The sequence below is a fragment of the Myxocyprinus asiaticus genome, chromosome 39 (assembly GCF_019703515.2).
Source record: "Myxocyprinus asiaticus isolate MX2 ecotype Aquarium Trade chromosome 39, UBuf_Myxa_2, whole genome shotgun sequence".
NCBI lineage: Eukaryota > Metazoa > Chordata > Actinopteri > Cypriniformes > Catostomidae > Myxocyprinus > Myxocyprinus asiaticus.
The window spans coordinates 1,487,501-1,498,832 of NC_059382.1; the positions used below are offsets into that span (position 1 = coordinate 1,487,501).

The 11,332-nt window shown below is 40.3% G+C and overlaps 1 protein-coding gene across 2 annotated transcripts in view; it reads right to left on the reverse strand.

The window, feature by feature from the left end:
* LOC127430059 (endothelin-converting enzyme-like 1) overlaps positions 1-10,997 on the reverse strand; it is a 47,734-nt gene extending 36,737 nt beyond the window's left edge. The window contains exons 1-5 of one of the 2 annotated variants that reach the window (XM_051679500.1): positions 10,890-10,997; positions 5,647-6,435; positions 2,592-2,858; positions 2,441-2,509; positions 1,799-1,909 (exon numbers count right to left, since the gene is read on the reverse strand). In XM_051679500.1, coding sequence (XP_051535460.1) covers positions 1,799-1,909; positions 2,441-2,509; positions 2,592-2,858; positions 5,647-6,267 — 1,068 coding nt within the window. In that variant the 5' untranslated portion in view covers positions 6,268-6,435; positions 10,890-10,997. The remainder of the gene's footprint in view (positions 1-1,798; positions 1,910-2,440; positions 2,510-2,591; positions 2,859-5,646; positions 6,436-10,889) is intronic. The other variant, XM_051679501.1, reaches the window with a different exon arrangement.
* Positions 10,998-11,332: the final 335 nt, after the last annotated feature.

The following is an 11,332-nucleotide window of genomic DNA, read 5'->3' on the forward strand; positions in this document are numbered from 1 at the left end:
AAGTCATTTTTATTTGTATAGCGCTTTTCACAACATGCATCGTTTCAAAGCAGCTTTACAGAAAATCATGCATTAACAGAAAATGAAACTGTAATATCTATAATGTATTAAGAGTCATAATTGTGCGATAATAACAAGAAAACAAATAAACAACTTACTGCTCTTGGCTGGATAAATTTAGTAGCTTTAAAAATGGATTTTAATCAAACAGTGTAGACCAGTAGCTTGTAGTTTTATGTTACATTTAATTGAAATCTGAATGTTTACTTCAATACCTGGTAGGCTACTGCAGTTTAATTATTTATTTTTTTTTACTGTTAAAAAAAAGCACTGTTTTCTCAATTAGATTTTTTTTTTCTTTGTACTTATTTGATTACAGACTGTTGACTTGAATATGTACTTGAGAACTTGAAACAATGCTTACATAATTAAAGAAATAAGCACTATTTTTGTGGTATCAAAACAGGTATAGAAAATGGTCAAATTTCACTACCAACTATGGATATATTGTGTATGGTAGATCTTGCTGTAATAATATTATGAAAAAGTAGATGAGCACCCCTGATTTAAAGGACAGTTCACCTAAAAATGAAAATTCTCCCTCATGCCATCCCAGATGTGTATGACTTTCTTTCATCTGCAGAACACAAATGAAGATTTTTAGAAGAATATCTCAGCTCTGTAGGTCCATACAATGCAAGTGAATGGTGACCAAAACTTTAAAGCTCCAAAAATAACATAAAGGCAGCATAAAAGTAATCCATAAGGCTCGAGTGGTTTAATCCATGTCTTCAGAAAAGATATGATAGGTGTGGATGAGAAACAGATCAATATTTAAGTCCTTTTTTACTATAAATCTCCACTTTCACTTTCACATTCTTCTTCTTTTGTTTTTTGCAATTTGCATTCTTCGTGCATATCGCCACCTACTGGGCAGGGAGGAGAATTAATAGTAAAAAAGGACTTATTGATTTGTTATATTGATCTGTTTCTCACCCACACCTATCATATTACTCCTGAAGACATGGATTAAACCACTGGAGTCTTGTGGATTACTTATATGCTGCCTTTATGTGCTTTTTGGAGCTTCAAAGTTCTGGTCACCATTCACTTGCATTGTATGGATCTACAGAGCTGAAATATTCTTCTAAAAACCTTCATTTGTGTTCTGCAGAAGAAAGAAAGTCATACACATCTGGGATGGCATGAGGGTGAGTAAATGATGACAGAATTTTCATTTTTGGGTGAACTATCCTTTTAAAAAATGTTCCCCAAATTTAATAGGCAGCATTTCCACTGTCCAATTAATTAAACATTTAGTGATCACTATATTTTGATTATTTTGAGTTTTTAGTAACTCTATGTGTTCCAGTTTTTGTCCTAATTCTGCCCAAATTAAAGCGATAGTTCACCCAAAAATACAAATTTTCTCGTCATTTACACACCCTTAAAACAGAATGTTAGTCTCAGTCACCATTCACTGTCACTGCATCTTTTTTCATTCAGTGAAAGTGAATGGTGACTGAGGCCAACATCTCCCTTTGTGTTCCACAGAAGAAAGTCATATGGGTTTGGAACAGCATGAAGGTGAGTAAATGATGACTGAATTTTTCATTTTTTGGTGAACTGTTCTTTAAGGCCTGTTTTGCCAAATAAACTTGCCTCTTAAAGTTCAGCCATTTACAAATGCTTTGTGAATCATTTTGACTGAATCACTGGAAAGAACCGTCTCAAAAGAATGATTTGCTTGCAGATCAGAAATTACTGAAACACACGCTAACATGCATGTGATACGTACGTTAGCTAGTCTCGTCTCCAGGTCCAGAATCTCGCTAGATTTCAGCGTGGCGTTATGGGCTCCCAGCATGCTCAGCAATCTCTCCATCAATGCCTTATAGGCTGCCAGAATCTGACATCATCAAGAAATGACATCATCATGACATCATAATGCACAGAGTCTGCCAAAGGCCTGACATGAAACATGTATGCATTTATGCAAGTCACAAGAAATCAATGCTTTATGCCAGTTTATGGAGATTGATCTCTGAGTGGGAAATTTTGTATTGTTCAGTCAATATCCACTCCTAGTCAAAAGTTTACGAAAGAATAAGTAGGTGTGTCCAAACATTTGACTGGCAGTGTACAGTATGTCTGTTGACTTTATTGTTTGTAATTGCATTCTGATAAAAGTGTGAGATCATTCGAGTGTGACAGAGACACCGCTGTGACTTCATTAATAAAGGACATGGGCTCATGTGTGACATCATCACCAGCTGTGACACAATCTATTAGACATGTGAAGTCACCGCGGGAGACGGGTGGAGTGACAGATGGCAGTCAGACAGACAGACAGATGGAGAGAGAGAACAGAGAACAAAAGAGCATATGGAGCAACAGAGAGAGATGTGAGATGAAAGAGAGTCATCAAGAGAAGATTCACCTTCACACTGTCCTCATCCTGACCCATATACAGAGTTCTCTCCGGTAGAGTCAAACCCTCCTGATCGATCTATAATCACACACACACACACACACATTAGTTAGAGAACACTATACACACATATGCAAAAAACTCACACTTTATCTCTCACCCGTATGGCATTGCGTGACGAGTTTTTATCATCTACGCTGACAGTGAGAGAGAAGAACACAGACGTGCTGTACACAGCCTGAGTCTTATACAGCATCTCATTAAAATCCGGCCTCACGGGGGCGGAGCCACTGTCCCAGCCCGCCCCTCCAGGAGGAGCTCCAGACAGATCCCATCCACCGCAGCTTTCAATCACCTCCGTCAAAGGCCCCGCCCCCAGACGGTCAATTTCCTGAATGTTGATACAGGAGCGATAAAATTCTTTCACCTGCAAAAGATAATAAGAGGTTTTATTATACATTCAAGGGAAGTTTAAAAATCAATAATAAGTTTTAACCAATAAATTATCAATGAAAGATCTGTTTTTAAGATCTTTCTCAGGTGCATGGGAAAGTTTCACCACTTTTATTTCTAAATTGATCACTTTAAATTAGCATCAAATCAATAATGTGTGAAAAATTAAAAACAAAATTAGTGCTGCAACAACTGTTCAGTAAACTGTTCGGTGCAGTTCCTCACCTCAATCCGGGTGGTGGAGGACAAGTCTCAGTTGCCTCCGCTTCTGAGACCGTCAATCCGTGCATCTTATCACGTGACTCGTTGTGCATGACACCGCGGAGACTCACAGCATGTGGAGGCTCATGCTACTCTCCGTGATCCACGCACAACTTACCACACGCCCCATTGAGAGCGAGAACCACTAATCACGACCACGAGGAGGTTACCCCATGTGACTCTACCCTCCCTAGCAACCGGGTCAATTTGGTTGCTTAGGAGACCTGGCTGGAATCACTCAGCACACCCTGGATTCAAACTCGTGACTCCAGGTGTGATAGTCAGCGTCAATACTCGCTGAGATACCCAGGCCCCTCTAAACATCCTTAAAACTCTTTCTTGTCTTAAGCATAAACCTTTCTATAGATTTATGCTTAGAACAAGAAATTTCCTAGTGGGGTAATAAAAACAATTCAAGATATTTTCTCTGAAATCAAGTCTTATTTTCTTTCACAAGTTATCTAGTTTTAAGGATTTTTAGATATTTTTACTAAAAAACGTACAGTTTTTCAAGCAACCAAATACTGAAGTATGTATTATCAACATGATAAAAAATAACAATTATTATAAAGTTAATTTAATTACTATATTTATGACAGTATTGTACAGTTACAATACCACAATTTCTCAGTTATTGATACCGATATTGATACCACAGAAATACTAATAATATGGTAAAGGGCTATAGAACAAACTTTTTAACTTCTTAAAAAACTACATTTCGGCATGCTGAGTGACTCCAGCCAGGTCTCCAAAGCAACCAAATTGGCCCAGTTGCTAGGGAGGGTAGAGTCACATGGGGTAACCTCCTCGTGGTCACTATAATGTAGTTTGTTCTCGGTGGGGTGCATGGGGAGTTGAGCATGGTTGCCGCGGTGGATGGCGTGAAGCCTCCACATGCGCTATGTCTCTGTGGAAACGTGCTCAACAAGCCACGTGATAAGATGCGCGGATTGACGGTCTCAGACGCGGAGGCAACTGGGATTCGTCCTCTGCCACCCGGGCTGAGGCGAATCACTACGTGACCATGAGGACTTAAAAAGCACATTGGGAATTGGGCATTCCAAATTGGGAGAAAAGGGGGAAACCCCCCCCCCAAAAAAAGGAACAGGAAGCCAGAGTAGATACAATAAAACAGCGGAAATGTGATCTCTCTTTCTTGACCCTGTTAAATGCCTAGCTGCCGCATTTTGAACTGGCTGTAGGCGGGATAACGCAGTTTGGGGGAGACCAATGTACAATGCGTTACAATAGTCTAACCTTGATGTAATAAGTGAGTGGATCTCAATTTCCAAGTCTTTATGGGAAATAAATATTTTTGCTTTAGCGATAGATCTAAGGTGGAAAAAGCTACCCTTGACAACAGCACTGATCTGCTTGTTGAAAAGTAACGAGGAGTCTAAAATCACTCCAAGACTCCTCATATGATCTTGTACATTCGACGACAGAGGGCCTAACTGGGCAACCAGGCCAGGTAAGGAGGACATGGAGGAGCCTGAAATCAGAACTTCGGTTTTGCTTTCATTTAATAGTAAGCCAATGTTTAATATCTTTGAAGCAATTTAGGGCATTATCAAATGAACACTTCTTGTCTACACACACTGGGAAATAAAATTGAGAATCATCAGCATAACAGTGATAAGATATGCTGTACTTCTGAAAAATAGAGCTCAGAGGAAGCATATACAGGGAAAATAACAAGGGTCCTAAAATTGACCCTTGCGGGACACCACATGATAATTGACGTAGAGGAAAAATTCCCTAAATTTACAGAGAACATCCTTTCTTTTAGATAGGAGGAAAGCCACTGGAGGGCCATACCTTGGATGCCAACCCTACACTCATGACTAGTGAGAAGAATATTATGGTCTATATTTTCAAATGCAGCACTGAGAGCTAATAAAACTAAGATGACAGGTGAACCTGAATCCATGGAGAGTAAAATATCATTAGTGACCTTCAACAATGCAGATTCAGTGCTGTGCAAGTGTCTGAAACCAGACTGAAATGTGTCTAAAATGTTGAATGTATTTAGATTAATGGTGTGAATAGAAAACTCTCGCCAAGATCTTGCAAATAAAAGGCAGTTTGGAGATTGGTCTGTAATTGTTGTGTATTGCCGGATCCAAAAAAGTTTTTTTTTTTTGTAAGGTTTTTGAATTGCATGTTTAAAACTACTTGGAACAACTCCATTAGCTAAGGAGCTGTTAATTATTGCTGTCACACTGGAACACTCATGTGCTGCTTGATTTACAGTGAATGAGTGCACTGCTCTTGTCAATTTAAAGCGTGCAGCTCATGCAGACTAAGTCTTTTGCGGTTTAATAATCACACTAGGACATGTCATAATTCTTAATTGATTCATTGTGCATTAATTTTTTAATAGCTCAGTACTACCAGTACTGCAGAAACACTGGTATCGTGACATCTTTTTTATTTTAGTACAGACTTGGTACCAAAGTGCCAGTACTTTCGACATCACTAGTGTGTGTTTTCTTTACCTTTCTTTCTGCGCTACCCGGCTCTTTCCTCTGGACCGGCATCTGTAAGAGGCGCTGCAGCTTCTCTTGGTTTTGCTCTCCGATGGCAGTGATGATTCCGTAGCTCAGTTTATCCTCCGGTATCCCGTGTCGCCGGAGCCATCCTCCACACGCGAAGCTGTAGAAGTCGTGACAGGGCTGGACACTCGGGTCGATGTTGCCCTGGATGAACCGTGCCGCCCGGAGCAGCGAGCGTCGCTTAACGCAGTCCTGACGACACTGAGAATCCTGCGTTTCCAACGACAAAAACTTCAGTGCCAGCATGCAGCCAAGAATCACACATATTCCTGCCGCGAACACCAGCGCCGACAGCAGGCAGATTTCACGGCGACTCCAGCGAGCTGGGGTTCCACTCCCAGGACTAGCCCCACCCACGCATTTATCCCGTCCACTCCGGCTACGGCCATTGCGGTCTAGAGACCCACCCAGATGCAAGCTCATGCCATTACTGAGCGTGCTGCTGCTGTAGCGGCTGCCATACTTGATTTCCTGAAAGTCGTCGTAATGTGCCGTTAGTGAATAGGTCTTCTCCATGGCAACCGCCGTCTGCCCCCTGGATTTGTTGGGGAAGGTGTGGAACATAAGGTCACGAGCGTGGAATGGAAAGGTATGCCTGGGATCAAAGTGAGGTCATGACCTATGACCTTTGAACTCTGAGCTTGCACAGAGGTCAGCCTGTATCCGGACGTGTCCTTCCGTCACACCTCGGTCTCTCTTCGTTTTTCAGTCCGTTTTCTTTCTCTATTTAATCTGTTTTGAGAGAGATGTAATTAAAGGAATATTCCAGGTTTAATACAGGTTAAGCTCAATCGAAAGCATTTGTGACATAATAGCAATTACCACAAAAATTTATTTTTTGTGTGTGTGTGAGTGTGTAGTGTGTGTGTGTGTGTGTGTGTGTGTGTGTGTGTGTGTGTGAGTGAGTAGTGTGTGTGTGAGTGTGTAGTGTGTGTGTGTGTGTGTGTGTGTGAGTGTGTAGTGTGTGTGTGTGTGTGTGTGTGTGTGTGTGTGTGTGTGAGTGAGTAGTGTGTGTGTGAGTGTGTAGTGTGTGTGTGTGTGTGTGTGTGTGTGTGTGAGTGTGTAGTGTGTGTGTGTGTGTGTGTGTGTGTGTGAGTGAGTAGTGTGTGTGTGTGAGTGTGTAGTGTGTGTGTGTGTGTGTGTGTGTGTGTGTGAGTGTGTAGTGTGTGTGTGTGTGTGTGTGTGAGTGAGTAGTGTGTGTGTGTGAGTGTGTAGTGTGTGTGTGTGTGTGTGTGTGTGTGTGTGTGTGTGAGTGAGTAGTGTGTGTGTGTGTGTGTGTGTGTGAGTGTGTAGTGTGTGTGTGTGTGTGTGTGTGTGTGTGTGAGTGAGTAGTGTGTGTGTGTGTGTGTGTGTGTGTGTGTGTGTGTGGCTTCAAGGCAATTTATGAAAATTGATCCCGGATCCGTCCGGAGGGAAAGTTCAGCACTGATGTTTTTACCAGCCGTTCTCATTTTAACATCCCACTGTGTGTGTGTGTGTGTGTGTTTAAGGAGAGTCAAGCAAGTGGGAGAAAACCACAGAAGTGTGTTGATGAAAAACGTGTGTGTGCGTGTGCATGTGAATAGAGACAAAAGCAAATGATGGAGCATTTGCATTCATTACATTTGTTATTGTGTGTGAGAATCTACATTTCTGAGTTAATTCACCCTGTCACCTCTCATCTGTTTCACACACACACACACACACACACACACACACACACACCTGATGTCTGTGAGTAAGGTGTACTTCTCTGGAAAATGTCACTCTCTATTCAAACCATCATTCATCAGCTCTGTCTCACTCTCTTCCTGTCACACACACTTTTCCTCTCCCATTCTCATACACACACACACTTTATGATCTGTTTTCAAGAAAACACATTCCCAAAGAAATTTTATTGCTCAGAAGTTGCTCTTTCCTGGCTCATGTCACTTAATGAAGATCTCAGTTATGTTTTGTTTGAGTATCAACGTTATTTCTGATGCTTGTTCTAAACCTCCATAGGAGAAATAAAAACAGACACATATGAGCGCATTGGTGTCATACAAAAAGAGTACAATATAGAGCTTTAAAACTGATGTGGATAGAACAGCTCGTATCAGGAAAAATATCTCCTAGACAGAAATAATATTCAAATGAGAGCAAATGGAGCTTAAAAGTTTCTCCTGGGAAAAAGTCTCCAGTATTCTCACATGTGTCTCCTCTAGAGTTTCAGAAGAGATCTCAGCTTCTGTATGTCTAAAACTGTACTCAGATTTGCCAAGATACAAAAGTCTGCAAAGTCAGAGATCTCAAAAACTTTTCTTCACATTTTTTCAATACCATATGATCTGATCTATGCTCTCCACAATCACTTTAAAGGTCTATACTCTTACTGTATGTCAACAAGTGTAGATTTATAAAGAAACTTCAGGTGAAACATCTGAGACAAAATCAATACTTCAATGAAACATAACTGACCACTCCGTTATATCTTCTGAGATATGAAAAAAACTTTTAGAACACTATAGCCTGATACAAGCAACACACACACTCACACTCACACACAAACACACACACACTCTTACACATTCACAAAAAAAAAAAAATCAAATTCAAATCCTTTTATTGTCACTCAACCACATAAACAAGTGCAACAGTGGGAGAAAATCTTAAAAAAAAAAAAAAAAAAAAAGATAACACACTTACACAAACACACACACACACACACACACACACACACACACATGTTGGTGCAGCTATCATTATGAGGACTCTCCATAGACATAATGATTTTTATACTGTATGAACTATAGATTCTATCCCCTAACCCTAACCCTAACCCTACCCCTAAACCTAACCCTCACAAAAAACTTTCTGCATTTTTACATTTTCAATAAAACATCATTTAATGTTTTTTAAGTGATTTTTAATTATGGGGACACTAGAAATGTCCTCATAAACCACATTTATAGCATAATACCCTTGTAATTACCAGTTTATAACCTAAAAAAAAACCCTGCCCACACACACACACACACTAACGCAGACACTCACGCACACTACACACACACACACACACACACTTACACATACACACACACACACACTTACACATACACACACACACACACACACACACTCACACACTCACACACACACACACTCACACACACACATGTTGGTGCAGCTATCATTATGAGGACTCTCCATAGACATAATGATTTTTATACTGTACAAACTATAGATTCTATCCCCTAACCCTAACCCTACCCCTAAACCTAACCCTCACAAAAAACTTTCTGCATTTTTACATTTTCAATAAAACATCATTTAATATGTTATTTCTCTTGTGAGGATCGCTGGCTGGTCCACACAACACAGGTGATCTCAGGTTTTACTATCCTTGTGGGGATATTTGGTCCCCACAATGGAGGTTAAACCTGTACACACACACACACACACACACACACACGCTCACTCACACACACACACTCTCACACTTGCACACACACACACACACACACACACACACACACACTCACTCACACATATACACAAAAAATTCAAATCCCTTATTGTCACTCAACCATATACACAAGTGCAACAGTGGGTGAAAGTCTTGGGAAAAAAAAAACACACTTACACAAACACACACACACACATTTACACATCTACACACATACACACACTTCCACATACACACACACACACACACACACACACACGCTCACACCCACACCCACATACACACACACTCACACACACACACACACACACTTACACATACACACACACTCACACACTTACACACTCACATACACACACATACACATACACACACTCACATACATGCATACACACACACACACACACACACACACAGACACATACACACACTCACATACATGCATACACACACAGACACACACACACAGACACATACACACACTCACATACATGCATACACACACACACACACAGACACACACACACAGACATACACACACTCACATACATGCATACACACACACAGACACACACACACAGACACATACACACACTCACATACATGCATACACACACACAGACACACACACACAGACACATACACACACTCACATACATGCATACACACACACAGACACACACACACAGACACATTCACACAGACACACACACACACACACACACTCTCTCTCTCTTTTGTGGTCATTCAGTGGCACCAGATGCAGGGACAATAACTTAATTATACAGAAAGCTTTTACTTCACTAGTGAATAACTGAACTAACTGCTCGTCAAATAAATTAATAAAACACAGACAGATCAAAACTGAACTGTGGCTCATAAACTGCACGAAGCAATACAATTAATTCTGTTTTCCATCAAGCTCAAACCTGCTTTGAACCAATATACTACAGTAATAACCATGAAAAACATATTGTAAATCCCATGGTTTGTTTATGGTAATCATACAGTAATACAGTATTACCATCACTGTTTACTCTAAAAAGAGCTGTTGTTTCCATAAGAAGCTGTTTCTATCAGATGTGACCCTTATAGTGTAACATAATGTATTCAGGTTGATTTACACATATTAAATAGTAGTTCTGACTTAAATAAAGCCAGTTCATTGAAATCTAGTTCCCACATAAAGTACAGTTTTAGCTCATTGACAAAGTATTTTAGTGTATACTATGGTAACACCACAGCACTTTTTTTAAAGTGACCAAGACAAGTGCATTTAAATGACAAATCAACATTATTATTATTATTACAGACACACCTTGGCATTTCAACTTTGGCATATACACTGCATAATGCAATACAACTACTAAACAAGTGAGTTTGTTGGACAAATTCTGCTGTCTGAACCTGAAAACAGTGGTAATACCATGTTTTTAGACATATACCAAGATAACATCATGGTATACCTTGACATACAATGTAAATATCATGATACATGAATATGGTAATTATTCAGCACCATGATGATATCTATTAAAGTACCACGGTATCAGCACATTACTTTTTTGTAAGTGGACAAGTGCATAAATAAAAATAAAATGTTTGCATTATTTTGGTCACTCCAACACACACACACACACACACACACACACAGAGAGAGAGAGATTTCTGTCACCGGTGAGATGTCTCTGAGGTCTCGCCGTGATATCCCGCTGCTGCTGAGGAAAACCAGAGAGATTTAAGGAGATTTACTCACCTGGAGAAGAGTTTGTGTGTGTGCGTGATGTGTGTGAGATCTGGAGTGCGGCGGAGCGAGGCGCAAAGTCCCAGAGACGCGGAGAGAATCACAGAGCGGCAATGACCGGTGTGTGCGTGTGTATGTGTGTGCGTGCGCGTGCGTGTGCGTATGTGTGAGTGTGCACTAGTCTTCTCGCTGGAGTTATATATGTGCCACAATTCTGCACGCGCAAAATTATATTTTGAGCACACAAAAAAATGTTCTGCGCGTGCAAGATGATATTTTGAGTGCAAATGTTTTTTTCTGCATGCGCAAGATGAAACTGAGCGCACAAAAAGTTATTTTGCACCCACAGGATGATTTTGTGAGTGCAAAAAAAAATAATAAAAAATGTAAATGCTCTGTGTGTGCAAGATGAAGTTTTGAGCACTCAAAAAGTTATTTTGCACGCGCAAGATTAT